General features: G+C 39.6%; 1 protein-coding gene across 1 annotated transcript; it reads right to left on the bottom strand.

The window, feature by feature from the left end:
- Positions 1–20073: 20073 nt before the first annotated feature.
- Positions 20074–25417, bottom strand: LOC149083562 (cytochrome c oxidase subunit 6A1, mitochondrial-like). The gene is made up of 3 exons (XM_089234078.1): positions 25256–25417; positions 21373–21527; positions 20074–20281 (listed from the first exon to the last, which is right to left on the bottom strand). Exons 1-3 carry the CDS (start codon positions 25344–25346, stop codon positions 20195–20197), a joined length of 333 nt encoding a protein of 110 aa, XP_089090204.1. The 5' UTR covers positions 25347–25417; the 3' UTR covers positions 20074–20194.
- Between the last annotated feature and the right edge of the window lie 661 nt (positions 25418–26078).

Raw genomic sequence — 26078 nt, 5'->3', positions numbered from 1 at the left:
TAATTCGAACTATGAGTGAATTGTAATAACTGAATATTTGTACCGTTGTAGGGCTGTTGCTCTTTGGGGCGAAACCTTTGAACGAGGAGATAGGCTCGCTTTAGTCAGTTAGTGACAAAAAAAAAGTGAGCAAGTGACCAAAAGAGTGATCTAGAAAGCAAGGGACCAGTGATTGACTAACAGAGTAACAAAGAAATTATGCAAGCAAAGGGGAGGGGAATGGCTAAAAGATAAACTGTTGACATGTAGACACATGCGCTTTTCCAGGGCTCCCCAAAATAAGGGTTTGAATTTTCAAACTGGCAACAGGCCCCGCATTTCCCGCAACATTCAACTCCCAGTCTTATTTTCGCCATTGTAGTTGAAGGAGGAACGGAAGGGGTGAATTTGTAACTTTTTAAGCATGTTATTTGAATAGCCAGTAATCTTATGTAAAAATTATGTGTCATTTGGTTGAGATATGGGAAGAGCGATAGCGCGCGGAAAAATGTGTGTTGTTTCGCCACAAAAAGCATTTTTTACTAGCGCCCTCTGTTGTTGACTCAAGACCTTAATTTCTGAGGGTGCATGTTATAGAAATTTCTTGAAAAAACTTATGTTGTAAGTTACTATTTTAAATGAAATTTGTAGCAGTTGAGCTCAATCATAAAGGCATTTCGTCTAATTAAATATCGGTTGATAATTTTTATTTTGTTGTGACGGACAAGTCTTGATCCACTTCATAACAGTTTAGGTTTCGATTTTATGCGCATAAAAAAATAAATTGGTTTCGTTTTTCAGCGCCATCTATCTGCGACTGTGAATATATTGCGTACTTTCTAATTTTAACCCGTATAAATTTTTCTCGTATTTTTTCACTTTGTATCGTTTTTTCTTGATAAGAAAAATGAATTTCTCAATAATTTAAGAAATAATTTAATATTTTGATGAGTTGTGCCCGTTATAAAATAATCGGATACGGTGAAATATGAGTTAATACGATGTCTCTTCGGTCTCGATGAGCCTTGACGTATTAAAACGTGTGTAAAACGTATTTCGTAGCATTTATTCATTATGTATTTTGAATAAAGGAGACGGGGCTGGACAAATCTGCCGCTCAACGTGCAACGGGGACGTGAAAATTTTGATCGGTCATACATTTTTTTCGCTATAAAAATTTCCCATATACAGTGGAACTACGGTTAACAAGCGGTTCGGTTAACGAGTAAAAATTTTGATTCGAATTAAGAACAAAAAATTTTGCACATTTTATTTATTGCCACGTTATCACAACTGAGTTGATGGATTTTCGCTTTCGTCCACACACGTAGTATGGAATTGTGGGTAATATTCTCCCACATACAGTCACAGTCTCCAGTCAGCATGACTTACTCGAAAAATGAACATCCGTGTACGGTCTTGAATGGTTACGATACGAAACTATTGTAACCACGCGTATGAGGCCTTGGAGTTTTTTATTATCATTATTTTAAATTCTGCTTGGCCAGGAGGTGACTGTAGACCAGTTGTTCTGAATTTTTGGGAACCCCTCGGCCAGGTAAATCTCTATTGCGTAAGTGAAAGACCTGGTCATGCACTCAACTAACGAGAAATTAATGGGAAAAACGAAACCCTCGAATAATCCATGGCCCGGTGTGACTAGTGTTAGGGCCCGATGCTGGGCCGCGGCCCGGTGGTTGAGAAACACTGCTACAGGCAAACTGATGGGCCTCCATTGCCTGCAACAGCAACATCTTATGGAGGGTACGTTTTCTGCGGAAGAGAAAAGTGCCTCACTTCGTATGATATTGAGAGAGATGTGTAAAATGCGGGAATCTGTGCAAAATCCTGTAGAAAAAAAAAATATCTTGTTTAATTGAAATGCTGATCAAGTGCTCGCGAGCACGAAATGGGTACTTCAGGGGAGTACCGTAGTGCTCACGAGCAACGTGTTGAAGATACCTGGCCTAGAGCATAGTTTCCCAAACTTTTTGTTCCATCGCCCTTCTTCAAAATTTTTTTCTTCTCATGACCCTCAACTCAAGGTAACTTATAAGATCCTATACTAAACTCGAAAATTCAACCACCCCCCCCCCCGAATAATTCCATCGCTCCCCAGGGAGTGATATTGCCCACTTTTGGAAACACCAGCCTAGAGGGTGAGTGACCAAACGAGTGACTTAGAGAGTGCGCAAGCATATGAGTGACCAAAAGAGTGACTGGGCATGGAAGTGGCCTAGCCAACGAGGGATCAGGTCACTGTGAAACTCAAAGAGTGAATAAGAAAGTGTGAAAGTCATGTGAGTGACCAAAAGAGTGACATATAGAGCGAGGAACTAGGTAAGTGAGCAACCGAAAGGGTAACCGATAAAATGTGCAACCACTTGAGTGACCGAAGGAGTGACTGAAAGTCAGAGGCGTATTTCCAGAAGCAGGGGGAGAGGGGCTGAGTGGGCCAGCCCCCGCGTTATATGCCAACGTTGGACTATACCCAGAGTTACGAATTTCAGGAATGAGTGGTCAAAAAAATCAGACTAGAACGGGATAAAGACGGCAATTTTTTTTTGTGCAGCCCACAGGTGGCAAATGATGAGTTTTTTTCGAGCCCCCAGGCTAGAGCTTTATCAGCAGGACCATCACGAGATACTTTGTCAGCCCGGGAAAGCTCGAATTTTGCTCCCCCACCCCCGTGCAATGTTGGAAGAGGGGTTGAAGAGGGAATTCGGTGCTCGCTTTGGTCCAGCGCCTGGGGCACCAGATCAATCTGCTCCCCTCCCAGTTGGGGCCCCGCTTATCAGCCCAATACTTCCTATTCGTAGACGACTAGTCTATAGCAGGTATTGTTCATCCCCCCCCCCCTTCATCGTAGGGGTCATGCGTCCCTCCGTCTGGTTTCGATCAGTGTAGAGAACTTAACGGAAAGTGGGATCAAATACGGACCCCCACAACAACCCGTGAAATTGTAATTGTGAGATCGATAATTAGTGGAGGGCGTTTGTGGTGATCACCACTCACAAGATCTGAATAATGTGGGAAAAATTGGCGTGTCCCGTAAAATACAAAATACGGGACAATCAAACGAACCTACTCAATTGAATCGCTCCATCCAACTTATTTCCCTGGAGCCACGCCTGCAGGGGGGCCGGGTGCATACCAGAGCATTAGCAAAATCGACGGTAACATGTTCTAACCAGGTTCTATAACACACTCTCGCCATAACTTTCACAGCATGGTGATACCAACATGACAAAAGCAGGCATTTCCGGTACAGAATCATCCAGTTTTAACGGAAGTGATGATGATGATGATAATAACAATGATAACAATCCAACAACGATTTCATAACAATCATCAAAGAACATGCTGTTCCAGTGCTGTTTGTTCAATTCGTACATCATGTTATTCAAACCACCTACCGATGTGGTAACATCTTGTTCAACTGATGTAAATGCTGGTGGCCATCACTGTACGTGTTTTTTCCTCCCCCATCTAACGATAATGGACAAGTGAATTCCGTCATGGGTGAAGGAAGCACTACTCAAAAACCATTCGCCAATTTTTTTTCTTTCAAATAACTTCCGGTAGAGGGCGAAAACCCTTACCTTGTTTATTATATGTATAGGGTTCATCATCCGGTAAAGTACAAAAAAATTACGCCTTTTGTTGTTGTTTGTTACACATTTTTTGACCACTACCGCAAGGTTCCGTGCTGTCGCCCATCAATTTACGTGCGAGAGTGTTGTTCTCCGCCCCCCCCCCTTTCTTACGGACCAATGATGCCCGTTTAAGGCCTTCGAAGGCCGTTTCAAAGCGTGAGGTTTCTGATGCATTTCCATGTCACTGATGAGCAGAGATTCACGGAATTTCCCAGTTTGGGGTTACTTATTTCCGGGATTTAAGTATAGGCACCTCTGTCCAAACACTCTGTGTCGTAGCATTTAGAGAGGCTCCACTATAAATCAGTGCTTCACAAAGTGTGCTTTTTGACTCCCAGGGACGTCGCCATGGCCTCCACATAGAAGAGCAGACAGCGCTCCAGCCCTAGGGCCTATTATCAATTCGATTTTTGTTTTTGAGCTATAAATTCTTCTTAGGAGGCGTCAGGGCCACGGCTGCGGGTACAGGGAAACAAGTGGGTCTGTTGTTCCATTCAGGGCCGCAGCTAGGGGAAGCAGGTGGGTCTCGTGCCCCATGTGCTGGACCAGAAGGGGCGCAAATTTTATTCTCGAACCTCTCCTTCAACATTACAAGGGAGCGCCAAAATGCGCACTTGCCCCGGGTGACCAAACATCTAGTTGCGGCCCTGGTTCCATTGTATCACGCATCGGACTAGGCCGAGCTTAATTCGCCCCCTTGTCGTAATTTCTACGCATTCCGAAAAGTACTCATGCCTTCTAGGAATTTCTAGGAGTACCTACGCTTTCGATGCATCCATAGGAGTACACACGCTTTCTACACATTCATAGGAATAAATACGCCTTCAACGCATTTTTCGATACGCATGACATTTATGCATTTTTAGGGGGGTGTGGAAGCTTTATCCGCATGTCTAAGTGGGAGTCGCATTTCTTGTGGTAAGCCAGCTTTCAGCGTATTTCGAATGGTACAGAAGACCCGTACGCGCATGTATAGGAGTAAGCAGGCAGCACGTGTATTTCTCGGGGTAACCGTCCTACGCATTTTTAAAGGTGTAAAACAAGCTTTCTGCTTATTTCTTGGTGTACGTACGCCCTTTTCTACGCATTTCTAAGAAAACGCGACGTTCGCCTCTTAGCTTCTATCGTGTGGGTGATCACGATTTCAAGCGCGTCATGAACAAGGGTCCTATTCACGCACGAGGCATTCACCCAGGGCCCGGAAAAATTCTCATAATTTCTTTGTTTTTCAAGCTATAAATTCATCATAAATGGGCCCGAGAATGTCTGCTCTGGTTACCCACAAAAGATCCCAGAGCCTAAGGCCCCGCTCCAGGATGTGGGGACCCAATTATTTTCGGGCAACAAAATTTAAAAAACAAATTTAATGGTTAAGAAATCTTCGACCCTAGTCACAGGGGGGCCTAGTAATTCTTTCTTTACCAATGGCCTTCCCCATGTCCAAGTTGGGCCCTGGTCACGAACCATATACGTACTTGTACATACGTATATCTCCACTGACAACAATAACCCGGAAAAAATTCAGTAAAATATCCCCATAACTGAATATTTCGATGCATTAATTAAGACGGACATCTTTGAAGGAAACAATGCACGCGGAAAACATCAACAATAATCGATACAAAAAAAAAAAATACAGTGTATGCCAAAAAAAAAAGTGTCACTTTCGTTCTTATTTCCAATGATGCATACCGACAATCCTTTCCATGATATTCCATAAATAACACCACGAAATTATTCTAGAACATTCTGAACCGAGAAAAAAAATTCCGCAAAAAATTAGGGGAGCGTTAAATTGTTTCTTGACCTATAATAACAATAATTGTTGTTTCGACAATATTCAAACTCTTCGAGATTCTTCCTCGTGTATACATTATTTATAAAAGAATCGTTTTTTTTGCAATTTTTTGTGGCCCATTTTTTTTCTCTTTAGTGAATTGAGATAAAAAATGGCCGACGAGAAAGAAATACGACACAAAGGATTGTGGGAATATTAATGGCTGCCCTTTTTTTTCTCTGTCTCTCTCTTTCTATTCTAAAGAAAGAGAGAATTTCCTTTGTGAAAAAATGGAAGACATGTGCTTATGGGTCACGACACCCTTTAGCTTCGTTCACCTAAATATCTACTTGTAGAAAACAACTCGACGACACGCCTGTTCATGGTGTTGAATCCTGCGAGGTCAGTTGGGATATTTGGTTGGTCATGCTACTTATGTTCATGCATTTCTGCATGTTGATGAAGGTGTCATGAGGTCTCGAACTCCTTTCATGTTGTGGTCACGATTAGTTCCGATCACGATCGATCGATCGATGGTTTCTCAATTTTCGTGTTCGGTATTGTTCTGGGATGGTCACGGAAATTTTTGTTTGCGGTGGTGTGTTTTTTTTTGTGTGGATGAAAGAATGTGGATTTTTGGCCGTGTTGATTTTAGGTTTCCCGGGGTTCTGGGTCGTATTATTTATGGTCGGAATTCTGATGAATTGAAATTTTGAGGAGGAATTTTACAAGGACTTTCCATATTTTTGGTAACGCCGCATTTCTCGCTGTCTGAAATGCCGAAAGTGAAGAAATTCCGTTAAACTGAATTTCTTACTGTCTGGAATTTTCTTATAATACTGAATTTCGATACCAAGAAGATATCAAATTCCAATGGTTGGAGATAACGCGAGACACCCAGGCACTGTCGCAAAAAGCAACGTAGGCATTTTTTTTTGCCCCCAAGCCGATCGATGCCCGGCCCCCAAGGAAGGGACCTGGGCATCTCCGAAAAAACCAGAATTTATTAATGAATTTCGATGGCTAGAATTCCTGACACGTCGGAATCCTAACAATACAGATTCTGATGGCCAGAATTTCCGACATGTCGGTATTGATTTTAAATTGACGGTTAATTAACGCTTCGATATATCTCTGAGATAGAAAAAGCAGGGAGTGTCCCCGGTCTCTCTTCAAAGGTATCTTTAAATTTACCCTAATTTCTTAAAAACTACCCCTCAATTACCTTAAAAAATACCCTTAATTGCCGACGGCAAGAATATTAAATATGCAAGAATCTCAAAAATTTCACATTTTGTTGGCCAGAATTTCCAACATGCGACAGTCCTAAAAATATCAAATTTCAATATTCAGATTTCTTGACTCTCTATAATCGTGCGAATATCAAATTATGAATTTGATATTCAGAATTTTCGACTACCTATCATCCTAAAAAGTCTAGATTCTGGTATATATATGGCCAGAATTTCCTTCATGCACTGGAATCTTAAAAAATACAAAGTTCCAATGGCCAGAATTCCCGACGTACTAGAATCCTAAAATTACCAAATTACGATGGCAAGAATTCCCGAAAATCTACAATCCTAAAAATACTCAGTTCCGATGGCCATAATTTCTGTCGTGTGTGTCAAAGTCTTCGAAAAACCAAATACCAATAGTGAGTTTCCGACATGCGGGAATCCCAAAAATACTAAATTCCTATGGACATAATTTCTGACATTCCGGAATCTGGGAAAAAAAACTAAAATTCTGATGGCCAGAATTTCCGACATGCTAGAATTCTAAAAATACCAAATTCCGAAATTAGTGAAATATCTTTTCGACATATCGTTGGGAATTTCGGCAAAATTTGAAGTCCGGCTTGCTGAAATCCCGATAACAATGCGGTCTTAACACATGGACACACCCGGACACTGCCCGGGGGGGGGGGGCCTCATGGGAAGAGGAGAACCTCACAAAAAGGAGAACTAATAGAAATTTCCGAGAATTTTCCCGGTAGGGCCTCAGAAAAATCAATTGGCCAGGGTTCCACGATGTTCTTAAGACGGCCCTGCCCGACAATAGTGTTATTCTGACAACCAAAATTCTAAAAATACTTAAAATTCCGACAAAAATACACAGATGGATAAGGGACAAAAAAGGACACGCCCCCCCCCCCCCCCCCCCCCACTGTGTGACCCTCAAGGAACATCTCATTCATTACTATAAATCGTCCTGAAACCATCAGTTGGGCTATGTAATTTTCGTATTTAAGACATAGATGCGATATAAATGCGAAATTTGCCATTTTGATGAATAAATGCGAAAATTTGATTTTTAAATGTCTTTTCTGCGAAATCTTGGTAATTTAGTTTTTGAAGCGAAAAAGGAAGAAACTTCAAAAGACTCCAAGAGCATTAAAAAATTAATATAATATGAATTCTAGAACTTTCACCTAAGTACAGTAATTTAATATTGTCCTCTTAAATTGTGTAAAAAAAATTGTGCTGTCAGTTTTTTGTGAACGAATGCAAAATTTTTGATTTGAATTATTTTTGGGAATGAATGCAAAATTTTTATCTGAAATTTTTTGGGAAAGAATGCAAAATATTCTATTTGAATTTTTTGGGAATAAATGCAAAATTTATTATTTGAAATTTTTTTGGGAATGAATGCAAAATTTTTATTTCAAATTTTTTGGGAATAAATGCAAAATTTTTGATTTGAATTTTTTTTGGGAATGAATGCCGAATTTTTATTCGAATTTTTTTGGGAATGAATGCAACATTTTTATTTAAAATTTTTTTGGGAATGAATGCAAAATTTTTAATTTGAATTTTTTTTGGGAATGAATGCAAAATTTTTGATTTGAAATTTTTTTTGGGAATGAATGTCGAATTTTTTGTTTGAAATTTTTTGGGAATGAATGCAAAACTTTTTATTCGATTTTTTTGTGAATGAATGCAACATTTTTATTTAAATTTTTTTTGGGAATGAATGCAACATTTTTATTAACATTTTTTTTGGGAATGAATGCAAAATTTTTTATTTGAAATTTTTTTTGCGAATGAATGCAAAATTTTTTATTTCAAATTTTTTTTGCGAATGCATGCAAAATTTTTTATTTGAATTATTTTTGGGAATGAATGCCGAATTTTTATTCGAATTTTTTTGGGAATGAATGCAACATTTTTATTTAAAATTTTTTTGGGAATGAATGCAAAATTTTTAATTTGAATTTTTTTTGGGAATGAATGCAAAATTTTTGATTTGAAATTTTTTTTGGGAATGAATGTCGAATTTTTTGTTTGAAATTTTTTGGGAATGAATGCAAAACTTTTTATTCGATTTTTTTGTGAATGAATGCAACATTTTTATTTAAATTTTTTTTGGGAATGAATGCAACATTTTTATTAACATTTTTTTTGGGAATGAATGCAAAATTTTTTATTTGAAATTTTTTTTGCGAATGAATGCAAAATTTTTTATTTCAAATTTTTTTTGCGAATGCATGCAAAATTTTTTATTTGAATTATTTTTGGGAATGAATGCCGAATTTTTATTCGAATTTTTTTGGGAATGAATGCAACATTTTTATTTAAAATTTTTTTGGGAATGAATGCAAAATTTTTAATTTGAATTTTTTTTGGGAATGAATGCAAAATTTTTGATTTGAAATTTTTTTTGGGAATGAATGTCGAATTTTTTGTTTGAAATTTTTTGGGAATGAATGCAAAACTTTTTATTCGATTTTTTTGTGAATGAATGCAACATTTTTATTTAAATTTTTTTTGGGAATGAATGCAACATTTTTATTTACATTTTTTTTGGGAATGAATGCAAAATTTTTTATTTGAAATTTTTTTTGCGAGTGAATGCAAAATTTTTTATTTCAAATTTTTTTTGCGAATGCATGCAAAATTTTTTATTTGAATTATTTTTGGGAATGAATGCAAAATTTTTGATTTGAAATTTTTTAGAAAGAATGCAACATGTTTTATTTGAAATTTTTTGGGAATGAATGCCGAATTTTTTATTTGAAATTTTTTGGGAATGAATGCAACATTTTTATTTTAATTTGTTTTGGGAATGAATGCAACATTTTTATTTAAAGTTGTTTTGGGAATGAATGCAAAATTTTTGATTTGAAATTTTTTTCGCGAATGAATGCAAAATTTTTATTTTAATTTTTTTGGGAATGAATGCAAAATTTTTGATTTGAAATTTTTTTCGCGAATGAATGCAAAATTTGTTATTGAAAATTTTTTTTGGTCGGGTGAATGCGCAATTTTTAATTTAAAAATATGGATTTTTTTTACAGATGAATGAAAAATTTTTGTTTTTTTTGTGAAATTTTTGCTTTTCTACCAGCACGAATCAAATATAATCTAGAGAAACCGCAAGCGATGACAGTGAGCCCTGAATCGCGTGCAGTGTGAGGGCGCCTCTATATCATTCACCACCCACCTATACAATAGTAAGAAGCATCACAATTTGATCTAGGGCATCGATTTCTATCCGGTATTAGTCAGCGTTATTTTGAGTCACTAGAAATCCCAGGATTCGTTTCGGGGAAACGAAATTAAACGTCGTTAAATGACGCATCGATGACGAAAACAATGTAACAAAAATACCGGATAAACAGGAAAAAAAATTGGCAATCCTTTCGTGACGTCACGAGAGTTGTCGTAGTAACGGTTCGCCATTATGGCTTCATTACGGTCTTTTTTCACTTTCCTCGGAGCCTGTATTTATGCTGTGAGTCGCCCCCACCCCCGCAAATGTATACAATATTGCGTAACTTACATATAATGTACTGATGACGACGTCTAGGCTGCGGTTTTCCGCCAACATGGTTTTCAAGAAAAGGCTTACATGTCACGTCACAATACTGAGACTTTAGCTGCCTTGATTGCGTTTGAGTCAACGAACTTTCGCCGTTTGCGGTCGATTAATGGTAAACATATAGAAGCGTTGAGTTTCCACCGGCTGGGCGCGGATCCCAGCTGGGGAATGACTGTCTCCGTCGAGACGTTCGGAATCGGGCTCTAAGTTGGTCTCGGCAAAAGATGGCTGAGGATGAGATGTGTTCGTTTCGATTTATTCCACGTACCGTGAATGTAACTCTAATAGGCTCTGGCAGAGAGATGGCAGTACCGTCGTACAGTGCGACTGCAAACACCCAGGGCCGTCTTAAGAGCATCATGGGCTCCCCGGGCCAAATGATTTTTTGAGGCCCTACCAGACAAATTTTCGAAAATCTCAACCAGATTCTATTTTTGTGGGGCTTCCTTTTCTCTTGAGGCCCCCGGGCCGTGCCCGGGTGGGCCCATGCCTTAAGACGGCACTGCAAACACCACGGTCATCTTTCGGTCATAAAAATCGTTATTATTATGCATTTCCATTAGGATGATCCTCCAGCATTTTGGACCTATTATAAGGTCCTCACCCTTTCTAATTTCTTGTCTCTACAGGGGACCAGTGTCATCTTAAACCGCGAGCATGCCCTGGAGGACTCGTGATAGGAAGATCTGATCGCAATTTTTGCGATTAAGTACAATGAAATCGCGATATAACGATAGTCTGTGGACCAAGGAAAAATATCGCTGTAGAGGGATTATCGTTTTATCGACGCGCAGCAGTTTATCGTTAGAGTATAGGGACATTTCCAAACGAGACTGGAAAAAATATCGTTATAGAGGGATTTATCATTATAGCTAGTATCGTTGTAGCGAGGTTTCTTTGTATATAAATTGGTAGGCATAAGTGCTTATATGACCCCAAAGCCGCTTGTAAGTTTAATGCAGCTTTGTATGACCCTGAGTACTTTACGTAAGTAACCCTATCTTTAGCAAACCACTAGTCAGATGACTAGTGGTTTGCTAAAGATACGGGTACTGAGGAGATTTCAGAAAAATCACTTTTTCAGGGTGGGGATATATGATGCCCCCATTAAATCATTTATATTTTCCAGAAAATCTAAGGCACCGACATGAAGAAAACATTGAGGAGGGGGGCTACCACTAAACTACACATGCAGGGCCGTCTAAAGAGCATCAAGGGGCCCCCGGGCCAAGTGTTTTTTCTGAGGCCCTACCTGGCAAATTCTGGAGAATTTGAACCTATTCTCATTTTTGTAAGACCCCTCTTCTCTTAGGGCCCCCGGAACGTGCCCGGCACATGCACCTCGTCCATATTCCTCTGTGGAACTCCTAACCAATTGGTACATGTTGGAATGAACGTGTTGTGAGCCTAATAAGAAATTTGTTTCTGTGTTATTTGTAGGGCTACTACTGCTACTACTAAACCAGACATGCACCTCGTTCATATCCCTCTACGGAATTTCTAACGAATTGGTACACGTTGGAATGTGTGTGTGTACGTATAGTGAACCTTCCGTGAAGTTTGTTTCTGTGTAATGGTTTGTTATGTGTAGTGCTGCCATCTGCAATAAATTATTTTAACTATGAGCTTTTTCTCAACTCATAGTGAGTGAAATGTAACGAATGAATGATTGTAACGTTGTAGGGTGGTTGCTCTCTGCGGTATTTGTAGGGCTGCCATCGGCCATTAATTTTTCTAACTATGACTGGAGTGTGATCAATGAACAATTGTACCATTTGTAGGCATGCTGTTCTCTGTGGCGAGACTTCGGTCCGCATTCGCACCTCGAAGTTGCGAACCACAGAAAACCAACTTCAGTCGACCACCACTTTTGCGACGATGGGATTCGAAGCAATGAGGGCGGCTGAAAATCGTTATTTGCCCTGTATATACGGCACTCAAGCCCGTACGCAAGAGGCGAATAGTGCTAAGGGAAATAGCATATTCTTGATTTTTGTGGGGGGGTGGGGGGGGGGGGAAAGCTCAAATGAACTCAGCTCCCAGGTTCCGGTGTCTACGAACTCAAAGCAGGAGGGGGGGGGGATGCATTGCATTTTTCATTCATTATTGCAAGGGGTCTCAGCCCCTAACCAAATTTATTTGCGTTTGTGGGCTCACAAACAGCCTAAGCACCCAGTTTCCGGTGCTTTCCGATGCCGAGGATATACGGTCAGCCTGATATCAAGCACCATTACTTATCCTCGAGATGATTACTTAAATTATCATCCCCTCTCTTTATGATAAGGCCTAGAAAAATCGCATTCTTTTTTTTTATCCCATTGTGATAATAAGAAAGCAGTTTGTCTTTAGGGGAGATAATGGCAGGATAAGAAGATAAGCCAGGCATTTGCTGTTCCAAAAAAAATACCAAGATAAGTTGTATTATGAACATACGAGATGCATTCTCTGGCATTTCTCGGGTCAAAGTCTTTTTGATGTGTTCATGGGCCCCCCCCCCCGCACCACTCTCATGGTGAAAGATGATAGGCATGATCCCCCCCATGGTGGGTCTGACAAGGCTCCAGCCCGAGAAAATTCTTATTATTTCCCCCCAATGTAGATTTACTATGTCCATGCATGCCTCCTAGAGGTTCTAGGAGGTTTCTGTATCTAGGAGGTAATGGTGCATGGGGACCATGGAAAACACAGCTTAGGGTCCCTGCTGCAGGATGTGGGGACCACTGGCTATAGCCGAGAGCAGGAGTGAGTGTGATTTTGTATTTTTTTACAACACTCTTTAATTCACTTAAATGGAGTCTGTAAAAGATCCCGGCTTTGGAGGGCCGTGCTAGTGCCAATTTTCAGGGCCGGATATTGAATCCTGCGAACTATGCGGCCGCGGAAGTACTTCAACTGAAAGGGGCAGATTTTTTAGGACGCCAACTGAAGCGATGTGCCTCCAGTTGGCGCCCTAAATATCACCACAATATCATTCGCTTACACTTGAAAAATGTCCAGAACTGGCCCTGGGGTTATTTTCCCAGCAGAATTGAGAATTAATGATAATTTTTGTTTTAAACGAATCAATTGAATTTATGGAGGGGTGGGAGGGGGGGGGGGGCATCAACTAAATTTATGTGCAATATTTTTCAAAAAAACCTCAATAATTTTTTTTGGGGGGGTGGGGGCGTGTTGATGGGGGTACGTGTTCAGGGCGTACCCCTTCTTGATGACACTGATCAAAAAATTAAAAAAACTTAAAACGAAAAACTCGGTTTTAATATTTGAATTTGGAGCTTTTAATCCATGGTTTCATTTACGTTCGCCTCCTGCCATCTGTTGGCAAAAAGTTTTAATTTTAGTTCTGATTATAGTTGAAAGATGGCGCTTCCTCCTGAGCTTTATCACAGCTTTTGCCAATTCATTCGCTCACCTACTCACCCGTTCACACACTCACTCGCTCATGGACTCAGTAGCTCGCTCGATGAATTCCGCACTTACCCTCTCCCCCATTCACTCCCTCCCTCTCACTCAACCACTCTCTCACGGACTCAGTAGCTTGCCCAACTTTTCCATGCCCTCCCCCCTGGAGGCTTGTCGGTCACCCCCTCCTGTGAGAGACCACGAAAATTTTTCGTTTTTATAAATTTTACAACGAATAAAATCGAGGGCCCCACAACCAGTAGCGGGGTCCCAATACGCAGATTTTTAGTGGGGACCCAGACTAGATTTATCAATTTTACAACGGGGGCCAATTTAGCTCGGGCTTCCGCTGTTGCAAATTCTACAATGTTAAACAACAGAAAAGAATGAGATTCATCCAGGGCCACCAAAATGAAACGGGGACCCTGACTCGGAAGCTTTTCGGGTATACCCCCGAGAGGGCCACGGCCACGGCAAATGTTCATTTGTATTCATTTTAAAAACGAATAAAATCCGACCCCCCCCCCACGCAATTATTCGTGACCGAATTCGCAAATTTTATGGGGCCCCCAGACCGGATATATCTTGAGCGTCCGCTATCGCAAATTTTTCAATGTTAAAGCAGCAAGAAAACAATGAGATCCATCAAGGGCCCCTGGAAATGAAACCTTTTAACTTCCCCATGAAAGTATATGTGCAATCCCCCCCCCGGGTACCCCGACCCTGTGTGTTGGGAGCATTGGTGATATTATATTCTACATATACATACCTCTCTTATCATGACTCCCACAGGGTCCGGAACGTTTCTTATCACTTTTTGATTTTTTCAAACTATAAATTAACCACAGAGGGGCCCGTGGAAAAGCTGGTTTGGGGCTCGCCATCTATTCGAAACATTAGCGAAATAAAAAAAATCACGGGGATCTGTCATATTCGTGCATATTTTTAGAATGTGCGGTGGGGCGGGGGGAAGGGCTGACTAAAAACCCCACACTTAATATATATTTCTAGTGTGGAGTTGGATGACTCCGTATCTGTTAAATTATAGAAGCTGTGAAGTAATAAGAGCAATAATAAGTTGAGTGACCATACATCCCGTACTCCCGTGCACAGGCACGGTCTTTTATGTTTTTCTGGCTGTTTCGAATTTTTCGAAAAATATCCGGGTTTTTCACGTATTTTCAGCGAAGCCAACTTCATTTTTTAATTCTTAATTTTATTCATCAAATCAACGAATAAAAGTATGTTCCAAACTCAGAAATTATATCAAGACTGCAAACAAGAAAAATAAAGACTCAATAGATGTCACTACAAACAGTTAGTTGTCTAGAGCAAATATAAGTAAACAAATCAACTTTATATCAGCGCCTACAATGTAGTAAAAGCCCACTACACTTCTCTCAGTTAATGTTAATGTCTCAGCATATAAAGACTCGCTAGACGTCACTGCAAACAGTTGGTTGTCTGTAACAAATATAAGTAAACAAATCAACTTTGTACTAGAGCCTACAACGTAGTAAAAGCCCAATACACTTCTTAACTTAATGTTACTTCTCACTTAATGTTAATTTCTCAGCATATAAAGACTCGTTAGATGTCACTGCGAACAGTTAGTTGTCTGTGACAAATATAAGTAAACAAATCTATATTCTACCAAAGCCTATAACGTAATAAAAGGCCAATACACTTCTCTAAGCTTATGAGAATTTCTTAGCAAGACTCAATATAAAGACTCAATAGATGTCACTGCAAACCGTTAGTTGTCTGTCCCAAATATAATTAAACGAGCTCAAAACTGGTAACAATGCCTAAAAGTAGTAAAAGACCAATATTATTCTATCATTATATTGTTATTGCGTATTGTGTGGTGCATTGCGTACTATAGTGCTTTGCTCATTGCGATGCATCGCATAATGTGCCATATTGCGAATTGTGGTGCATCGGATAGTCATAGGCGGAGATAGACTCGGAAGTCTGGGGGGGGGGCGGAAAGGTCATTATTGCTGGGGGGCCACGATGATGATGATGTCAATTCCTACACAACATATACATTAGATCTGCCCACTCCCTTTTTGACGCTGGGGGCGTTTCTCTGCCCATGCGGGTAGTATGTTGCATTGCTTATTGTGGTGCACTATATTACTGATTACATGCATCACTGATTGTGATGCTTTACGTACTGTAGTGCACTGAGTGCTGTATTGCTTATTTTAATGCAGTGCTTAATGTATATTATGGCTCATTGCCTATTATGGTGCTTTGCTTTATTACGTATACATCGCGTATTGTACTGTATTTCGGTGATTATGGTAATTAAATTATTACAAATTTAAATTTTGTGATTAGTGCGTGTAGTGTATTAGTGCTTTTGCTTATCGTAATGTAGTGCTCATTATTATGTATTCTGGTGCATTGCATATTATGTTGCTTTGCCTATTGCATATTATGTTGCTTTGCCTATTGCGATGCATCGCGTATTGTGCTGTATTGCGGTGTATTACTTACCATGGTGCACTACTTATTTTGCTGTATTGCCGATGGTGGTGTATTGCGTTTTGTGCTGCATTTCTCATTATGGTCTACATATTATGAGTATTTCTACATATAGTGGTAGCATTATGCTTTATTGCCGATGATGGTGCTTTGGGTGTTGAAATTCACCGCGTATCACTATATACCCTATATGCAAGCCTTATTGTGATTCCTTATTGCATAGAGTGAGCGTTAGTTATTGCGTATCACCTATCCTTGCGTATAACGTATTATCAGTCACTGAGAATGAGCTTCCCAATCCGACAACATCAGCTAGAAATATTCGTCAAGATTCCAGTGCATCATCTGTGCTAAAAAAAAAAACGGAAATCTTATTACAATTTTCAAAGGGATTGGGAAGAATTCTATTTCGTTGGCCAAAATGTGGATACAACAGGAGTTCAGTGTCTTATATGAACACGAACACCTCGACTGCCCGAGGTAGCAATCTTTTTTTCGTGGTCATGTCGCCGTTTCTGTTGTACCCCTGTGTCAAGAAAGTTTCTGACAAGGACGAACCTGGTATCGAACTCGCGACACCTTTAAACATCCTTTGGTACTTCAGGTGAGTATCATATCGACCGGGCTGCCGCGCCCCAAATAATTTGTTGGCATCAATAACATCACCTTCACTGAAGCATTTTTGTTGTCACGAAAAATAAAATTTCAAGTTTCAAGAATCTTGCTTCCGACTTTTCCGGATATTACATTGCAAATGTCCTATGATGAGTCTAATAGCGTTTTTTAAAATTTGCTCTTCGAAAACCCGCCAACGAAGCGTATCATATAAGACACTGAACTCCTGTTGTATCCACATTTTGGCCAACGAAATAGAATTCTTCCCAATCCCTTTGAAAACTGTAATAAGATTTCCGTTTTTTTTTTAGCACAGATGACGTACTGGAATCTTGACGAATATTTCTAGATGATGTTGTCGGATTAGGAAGCTCATTCTCAATGACTGATTTTCTGATAATAAATCTATCCATGGTTTATCAAGGCTACGTTGGTCAAATACTATTGTAATTCCAAAGGCCAAATAGAAAGGACTGGACAGGGACAAAAACTCACCAAGCAATGTCTTTCTCCAAATCATAGGCGGATCAAAGTCTGGGGGGAAGGCACGGTCGTTATTGCTGGGGGGGGGGGGCACGATGATGATGATGTCAATTCATATATACATTAGAATTAGATCAGTCGACTCCACCTCGTATATCCACCATGCTCCAAAGGACGAATATAGAAAAAAAATGTAACATCAAAGATGACGAGACTTTTCTAGGGGGGGGGGGGGATACAGATTTTTTTTTTCTTTCTGGGGTGGGGGGAGGTTTACGTTTTTTCCTGCAGAAACACTATAATCTTGGCTCAAGGACCCCTCCCCCCCCCACTTAGCGTACATCAATGGCTGGGGTCAATTGAGGCCCCCCACCCAACAATACAATGTACCCTCTCTCTCCTGCGTACGCGCTTGAATCCCGTCCGTATAAACACACAACACGGGACGACAAGCAACACTTTCAGGGCCCCCCCCCCCATGTTTTTTTATTTTTGATGTGGGTGCCCCTGCTGGTGCCAATATACATTTTGGAGAATCACTACTCGTAAATGTGAACGGAAAAAGAGTAAATTCAAAGAGTATGATTTGGTGGAAGGTTGTCCCAGCCGGTAATAGTTCTTAGGAAGAAACTAAATTTATGACAAGCTGAAGAAGCAAAAATGGGTTGCAATTTTCGGGGATCGTTGAGTCTAACAGAAAAACGTGAGGGTTCAATTAGAGTGTTAATATTGAAAAACCCCAATATCGTCTATAGCAGAAATCCTCCGCGCGAAGCTCGTGACGTCATTGAAGTCGTCCATTTCACCTAGTCATTGAATACACTGCAAAAAAAAAAAAAGGGTAAAGATTTCGCATACGTCGGCCTGCTATATCGATGGCTACAGGTGAAATTGACTTCAGTGACGTCAAGGCTTCGCGCGGAGACTTTCTGCTATAAAGGGTGTTGAAGAACCCCATGGAGAATTTTGAAAAGCAAAGTTAAACGAGATAAATCTTGGGTCCAGATTACACTATAAAAGTTTGATGAGATCTTTTAAAAAACATGAAAAAAAAAACAACCAATAAGCCTATTAGTTACATTCGCACGAATGTAGCCGATTTTCTTATTGGTTTCATTTTTAAAGTTTTATAAAAGTTTGATACAATATCTTTTATAAAACTTGAAAATCAAGCCAATAAGCTCATAGGCTACATTCGAGCAAATAAAACCCATAATCTTACTAGTTGAATTTCTCAAATTTTATAAAAGAACGTTTATAATGTACTGCTGACCTAAGAGGTAAGCGGTTTGATATCGAGTTGGTGCTTGAGTTCCAAAATGGAGACAGAGGAAGACCAGCAGTCAAAAATGAAGCATGTGGACTTATTATGGATAGATTCCAATTTGTCTGCTGGTTTGAGTATGGGGGGTACCAAGTTTCACAGCCATAGGAGAGAACAGGGAGGATTTGAGTCTAAAAGCATAGGTGAAGAACATGACGGGTGGAGTTATAATGAAAAAAAAAAAATCCATTGTAGATTTGAGCTTACAAAAGCTCTTGCATTTTGATACACAATGAACTTGTCTTCCACTTTATAATCTCAGGGCTGGATTTAGGCAGGTGCGAAGGGTGCCGCAGCACTAGGCCGCTAAGTTTTGGGGGATAACGGCAACACAGGACAAAAAATGTACATTTTATAACTTTAGCTTTTTGACATAAAGCATACAATACCTAAAACTCTGTCCAAACTTCTGAAATAGACATCGAACTCCCCTCCTCCAAAGCCAAGAAAATGGTGCATTAGGATTTGGTACTGGACCGGGAAGGGGGGGGGGGCTAAATTTTTTAAAATGATTCAAAATTACACTGAGGCACAATGCATTGTTGCTAGAAAGAGTATCTGGCCTTCTGGTGTAAGCCAGGATGTTCATGGACACTGGAGGTAGCAACATAAGCATGATTTTTCACAGGCAGGGATTCTCTTCTCTCAATGGGGCGTAAAATTTTTTACTGCAAAAATACACGGTAATCTCAGTTTGGGTGGAATAGGGGGGGGGGGGGGAGGTCCCCAAAAACTCCCATTTGAGTAGGCCAATGCACTGTACATGTAAGAACAAAAGACAACACATAGGATGAGGGTAAAAAGGAACAAAAAAAAAATCTTACCTATTATGGTGTTTCACTTTTCATATATTTTTTCTCCTATTCCCTTGTTTTTTTCTAATGTGTGGTTAGGTATAAAGCCCATCCCTGCTTAATCTTGATCAACTTCGTTGGGTATCACTTCGATTTCAACAGCAGTGAGCTTGATTTATCCCGCCTCTGTAGATTTCCCAACGTGCAAATCTTCACCATGGTGAAGAGAGAAGATGGAAAACATAGAACATTGGATTGAATTCATTTCACCGGTGATTGGTCAAAATATTTCGTCTTTGATTGTAAAGGGGTTCCACAAATGAAACTTCGGTCGTAACGACATTGGAGAGATTCCATGAAATTTTGTCATTATGACCGAGGTTGACGTTTCAAAGACATTGCAGGCATGAAAAATATAATCAGGCAAAACCAAATACTATACACGAAGTTATTTCATTATTATTGATCAAGTATTCTAGGAAAAACCTATAGGAGGATTGTTTTAAAATGTTAATTTAACATGTAGGCTACAATTCTCTTATTTTGTTTCGATACGAGAATTAGCACTTGAAACAGTGCTTTAAAGAAAACTAGGAAAGAGATTGCAAATACAAAAACCGAGAATACTGACTGTGGTTGAAACAATTCTAAAAATTTCGAGACACATATCACTCAGCGAAATTCCAAGTAACAGAGATGTGCATTGAAAAAAAAAAGAATAACAAATACTTCTTCATCACACTTTATAGAATCTTTACGTTACTACATTTCAAATCTACAAATTCCAAAAAACGACAAAGAATAGTTTCACCATAATAATAGTCCGATTTATATTTTAAAGTACCATCTATTCTTCATCTTCATACCCATTCGGGGTGGCATTCACTTTGGGGTTGAAGAACAGCGAATGGTTGCCATCTCCCCATGGAAAACCCTAGAAAATGACAAAAGATAAGCATAAATTACTAAGATAACAGCATCAGAAGCAAACCATTCGATTTTCTAAACATCCTGATGGTACTAGAAACTGGATAAAAAATTCACTGAAAACACATTGAATTTCAATTTTAAACGCTTAAAAAATGGTAGATTGAAATTCTATCCATTTATAGATGTCTCGTATAATAAATATGAGCCTTACACTTATCAGCAGCCACGCATATGCATAGGTACCAGAACCTGGGGACAGAAGGTATTTGAGCACCTCCAATAAATTTTGTAAGGGGACCGAGTCCCCACTCTAAAAGTTAACGAATATAAAATGTAACGTGACCCTCCCTTTGTGTCAACAGGTTAAAGTCCTGTATATACAGGACAAGGGGCAACTTCAGTCCCCCTCCTCAATGCTTTATGTGACTTCTTATGCACAGACATATGAATAGAAACCCATACCCCCCACTCCTATTCTTAAGCAGGGCTTCAACAAAGGGATATTTGGCATACTACCAGAAGTAGGACTTTTCCGCAAGAAAAACTCAAATTAAATTGATTCTCCTTGTAGGTTCACAGTTCAAAAACTTAAAAATGAAAGATTTTGATCTCTCCAGGACACAGGAGCAACCAGGCAATGGCCTTCAGGTGACCAGCAGTACTCTAATTATATGTAGAAACATTAACATCAGTGCCCAAATTTAATTATCGGGACATGCAGTGATACCTGCAGTAGGGAATTTGATGGATCCTAAGAAAGGTCAAATCCCTACACGAAGTTTCTGGTAAATGTATAAATCAAGAAAATATTCCTACATTCCCCTAGGCTACAGATTCCTGTCACTGTATTTTTTCCTGTGGGTGATTACAGATATTGCAGAGGATCATTGAACTGCTTTCCGTGAGGGCTGCCAAATGACCGAGTCTGGCACTGCTTGTAGGGCATGCCGCAAGACCACCACGTGCTTGCACATGATTTTCTGATTTGGGCGAACTTGGTTTCAATGTTATGGAAATTAATTTAAAATAATTGTTTGAAGAAACACGAAACCACAAGTAGAAACGAAAACTTCTAAGAATATTCAGAAAATTCACCTTATGGCGTATCTGCTTGTGCTCATAAGGAATGAATTCTGGTCTATGAAAATGCTCTAAGTGCTCTTTTTCACCAAGGTAGGCATTCACCATACACAAGCCTATCGCCGGAAACGCTACGAAAAATGTCAGGTTGCGCCATAACTTCATAGGCCCTGTAATTAAAAGCAAAACAATATCAAATTCATGTAACAAATGAAAATGCTAGTCATTATTTGCATCATTATTATAAAAGTACAATAGTCCTCGGATATTACTGAAGTTTTCGAAAATGTTACATATTACTGTCAATATTCATTTTTATGAACCCATACAGATGTGAAAGAAAGTTTGTAAATGGCAAAACAATTTGTATATATTGTGTAGAACCACAACATTAGTTCTTAAAAACGTGTAGTTCATAAGTTAGAGGTTTCAAAATCGTGTGTCAATTGAATATTGTTTGCAAAAAAAACCCATCACAAGCTTGATGCTGCCACTGTTTGCACATTTACACTTACAATTGATCTGGGTGTGCATCGCATGTCACCACCACCAAATTGTACAAAAATATTTATCTGTCAAGAAATTCTGTGTCATCTAGAACTATCAAACTTTAATTGCCAGAAATCATATCAACCAGTGGATCCTGGGCAACATCAAAGGTCCCGAGTCCATAGGAGCACCTCATTGACAAGCTTTACAGCTACTTTCAAAGCTCATATACACGTGCCCTTTTAAAATCTTGGCAAATTTAACCAATGGATAAGTCACCATCTTCAGGCATGTCACCATCTGGTGGCAGTGTCAGCAATGCAAGATTTGATCAGAGTTACGCCTGGCTGTCCATGTATGGGTCTCCCCCCCCCCATACATGGACAGTCTTAGAGCACACGAGCTGTAAGGAGAGAGGATTTGTTGCCTTTATAGTCTAGTGGTCAAGGGCGCTGACCCAGCAAGTGAGAGGAAGTGGGTTCAATTCCCCGCAAGAGCAGTTGGATTTTCTTTCCTGGGTTTATCCCCAAAAGCAGAATGTGCTGAAATCTAAGACGTACATCGCAGAACAATATGGAAATAATTTAAAAAAATGTAGAAAACACTATTATGGGAATTTTTACCGTAGAGCATTTCTAGTCAGTCAAGGGCTTATCGCAGAACAATGCAAAATCTTCTGCTTTGGGGATTTCTCTTCACATAATCGAGCTGTTGAAAGAACGATCATATATTGAGTGACAAAAAGTTCACTGTGGGAGGTCAGTGAATATGGAATGTGACTGCTCCTTCTTCATACACAGGCTCGACAGGAACATTTCACTCTGTTCCTAAGTACCTTTGCACTGCCAAGTCCATTATACCAGAGGATCTTGTTTTTTTTGGTTTTTAATCAGTGCCGTAATTGGAATGTTATTGCTTGTGAAGTTTATCTTCTTTCTCTGGCTTTCCCAATATTCGCACTGATATATAAGATGTTGGGTGGTGCCACTATCTTTGTTGCAGAAAATACACATCGGGGACTTTCCATGAAACCTAGCTTGAGCAATTCCTGTGGCACCATGTTGCGTGAGTAATTGATTTATATAAAAGTCTCCTTGAATTCTTGTGGTGCTAATCTTAGGGAAGATAGCATATGTGACCCTTCCTTTGTTGCTATCATCCCAATATTCTTGCCACTCTTTGAGGATGTCTTTCTTGATAACTTGTTGGGATTCATACATATGAAAGACACGTTTGCCGCTCGCTGAAGCTTCTGCGAGGATCATGGAAAGTAACTGAACATAATGCTTGGCAACATAAACTGTTGCATTGTCGTCCATAACCATGACATTGGATCCTGTTTCAGAAATAAATGATGCAAATATATGGTGCAAAAAGGTCAACTTGATAGTGGACTACTGTCTCTGAACCTCTAGTGAAGACATGAAGTTTGATGGAGTGCAAATAACAATTTTTGCCCAGACCATTAAACCACCAACACTGTAGGTGTGCCTTTTGTGGATGCCATGGGTCTGATATAGATTTTCAGGTGTTTTCCACATTCGTTTCTGCCGGGAGTCACATGTAGAGAAAATCAGAAATTATCTGTGCAAAACGTATTCCCCTAATGTTGTGCCTTCCAAAGAAGGTGATCTTGAGTCTAGTTCAAACTTATCCCATGGTGCAAGGACGTTGAGATACTGACCATTGGTTGACTCGCATACATGTGACCATCTCACGCAGCCGTGCTTAGAGTGACACCATTCTTTCTGTTGACACTTTTACTACTAAATCACACATGCACCTCATCCATATTCCTCTGCAGTATTTTAAACAAATTTGTACATGTTGAATGTTGTCATGAATCTAACATTAAGTTTGTTTCTGCATAATGCTTGTTATAACATTACACCCTATCTATTTTCCATACCATGAGCGAAGTTCTGTTTATGCCGAAACTCTTGAACCAAATTGAAAAGCTTTGTGCGATCTGTAGCATAAAGTCTAAAAACACATGTATAATGATGGAAGCTTAGACATTCTCTCATGAATATCTTGGACTCTGTTCTTTCACTTTGATAGTGATTCACTGATGACTAATGATGTAGTGTTTCACTATAGGGCTCGCACTACATCAACTACTTGGATGTGCTCGCTCCAAGATAACCTGTAACTGTCCATCATATATTATCACTTCAATGATGTCGTGTATTCTTTTGCTTCTTTTTTAATTTGGCTATTCAACTTTTCATTTACAACAGCGCAATGTAAAAATAAAAAACCTATTCAAATGATGCCATTTTTGTATGAAATTTATTAGCACCTTCAACATCCTGCTATGCCAGTTTTTTGCTGCATAATAGTTTTCCTGCCATGATTGCAAATATAGTAGCTTTTCGTTTTTAACGTCAGACACACAGACAAATTTTCGGTTTGTTGCTCAACTTTTGTGAGCGGCAGTGTCGTATTCATGTAACTTAGATTGTAGCCAGTGGCGTATTTACAGGAGGGCTTATAGCGTGGGGCGGCAAGCGTTTTTGGAATGATTGCCTAAGAAAATTAGTACATAATGAGAGAAGGATGACAAAATTTTAAAATGATGAATCCAACTCTGTCCAGAGAGAGAGACTGGGACAGTGATCTTGCATGTGAGTAAATAAAAGAGTGTGCAAACACATGAGCAAGCAAAATATTGACCTAGAGCAGCGGTTCTCAAACTTTTTTGACTCGCGGAGCCCTGTTTAACTTGAGGAGCTATTTTTGTATTTAATGTTTATGGCGGACTCCTGTGTGTGTGTGAGTAGACCTCTTTTTTGGATTTATCTATCAAATTTACTGATTTATTTTATTTTCCCAGTCACATTACGTTATGGACTGGGAGCCCCAAGGGCTCCGCGGAGCACAGGTTGAGAATCGCTGACCTAGAGCATGTGCAAGCATATGAATGGCTGAAAGAGTGACCTACAGCGTGCAAAGCATGTGGGCGATCAAAACAGTGTACAAGCACATGTGAATGGCCAAAAGAGTGACCTAGAGTTCGTGAGCATGTGAGTGACCAAAAGGAAGACTCGAAGACGCAGGCATACTTACAGAAGGGGAGGGGCAAGCGTGTTATATCACAGGGCGGAGAATTCGAGGAATAATTGGTTCAGAAAATTAGTACATTATGGGAGAAGGCGCAAAATCATTAACGCGCCTCTGTTTAAAGCAAGATCCAAGTTCGCCAATAACGAGATAAACTCCACGGGACTCCACAATAACCTAATTTATACCTCAAATATTTCATCTGAGACACAAATTTCTTCAATTAATCATCATTTGGGAGTTACATTAAGCGGTGTTTATTTATAGCTGGCGTCATTTGAAAATGAATCTCGCCAAGTTCATCGATAAATAATATTGCATCATGTAATAATTGATTGATAATTACCTTCGAATTTCGCGGGATCTGGGGGGAATCCCGAGGAAAGTCTTTTCGTCGATGTATGAAAACTCCTCAAAAACTTTGTGAAGGTCGCCATCGTAACTTTCTCCTCTTTCAGACGGCTCTGTTCAAACTGCGACGGAGCACGGGAAACTTATAGTCTGCTTAGGAAAACAGACGAGAAGGCAAGAAGCAAAAGAAACAACCTAAAATTGAATGAGTGACTAACAGCGACATCTAGTTTGAAAAATACAAACATTTCAAATAGGGATGAAATGTGTTTATTCATCCCCATAAACGGAATGTCCCAAATTGTTTGCACAGCGGATATATATCTCTGAAACCACTCGCATTAGAAATATACCAACAGCCCCCGAAAGATAAGATCTATCTTATCTAGATATCTTATCTACGGGGGGTGTTGAATATACCCAGGGTCGAATTTTGTCATTTTGCGGCCCTCTTTAATACAGTACAACCCCTTTTAACAGTTTTTTACGGCAAAAAAAAAAAAAAAAAGGATTTCTTTTATACCATAGTAAAAGTACGTATTTATATATAACCTCTGATTATCACTTCCCTCTTTACGGATGAATTTTCATTGTCCCACCATTGCCAGGGCCGCAACTAGATACTTTGTTACACGGGGCAAGCCGGAATTTTGGTGCCCCTTGCATGTAGAAGCTGTTAAAGGGGGAATTTGACGCCCATTCTGGTCCAACACCAGATCCGCCTGCTCCCCCCAGTTGAGACCCTCACCATTGACAATAAAAAAAAAAAGGGGGGGGGGTTTACTGTATTTAAAACTGTAAATTATCTTAACAGTCAA

Source organism: Pholcus phalangioides, unplaced genomic scaffold, assembly GCF_987345545.1.
Source record: "Pholcus phalangioides strain wild (caught in Gottingen) unplaced genomic scaffold, Ppha-v1.0 ptg000008l_1, whole genome shotgun sequence".
NCBI classification, from domain to species: Eukaryota; Metazoa; Arthropoda; class Arachnida; order Araneae; family Pholcidae; genus Pholcus; species Pholcus phalangioides.
This window is presented reverse-complemented; position numbering and strand designations above follow the sequence as displayed.

Bases quoted from the DNA above. Each gene is read 5' to 3' on its own strand.
- LOC149083562 (XM_089234078.1), bottom strand. From the start codon at position 25,346: ATGGCGACCTTCACAAAGTTTTTGAGGAGTTTTCATACATCGACGAAA. The intron at 21,528-25,255 runs GTAATTATCAAT...TTTTAATTACAG, and splicing joins AGATCCCGCGAAATTCGAAG to GGCCTATGAAGTTATGGCGC. The intron at 20,282-21,372 runs GTGAATTTTCTG...GTCATTTTCTAG, and splicing joins ACAAGCAGATACGCCATAAG to GGTTTTCCATGGGGAGATGG.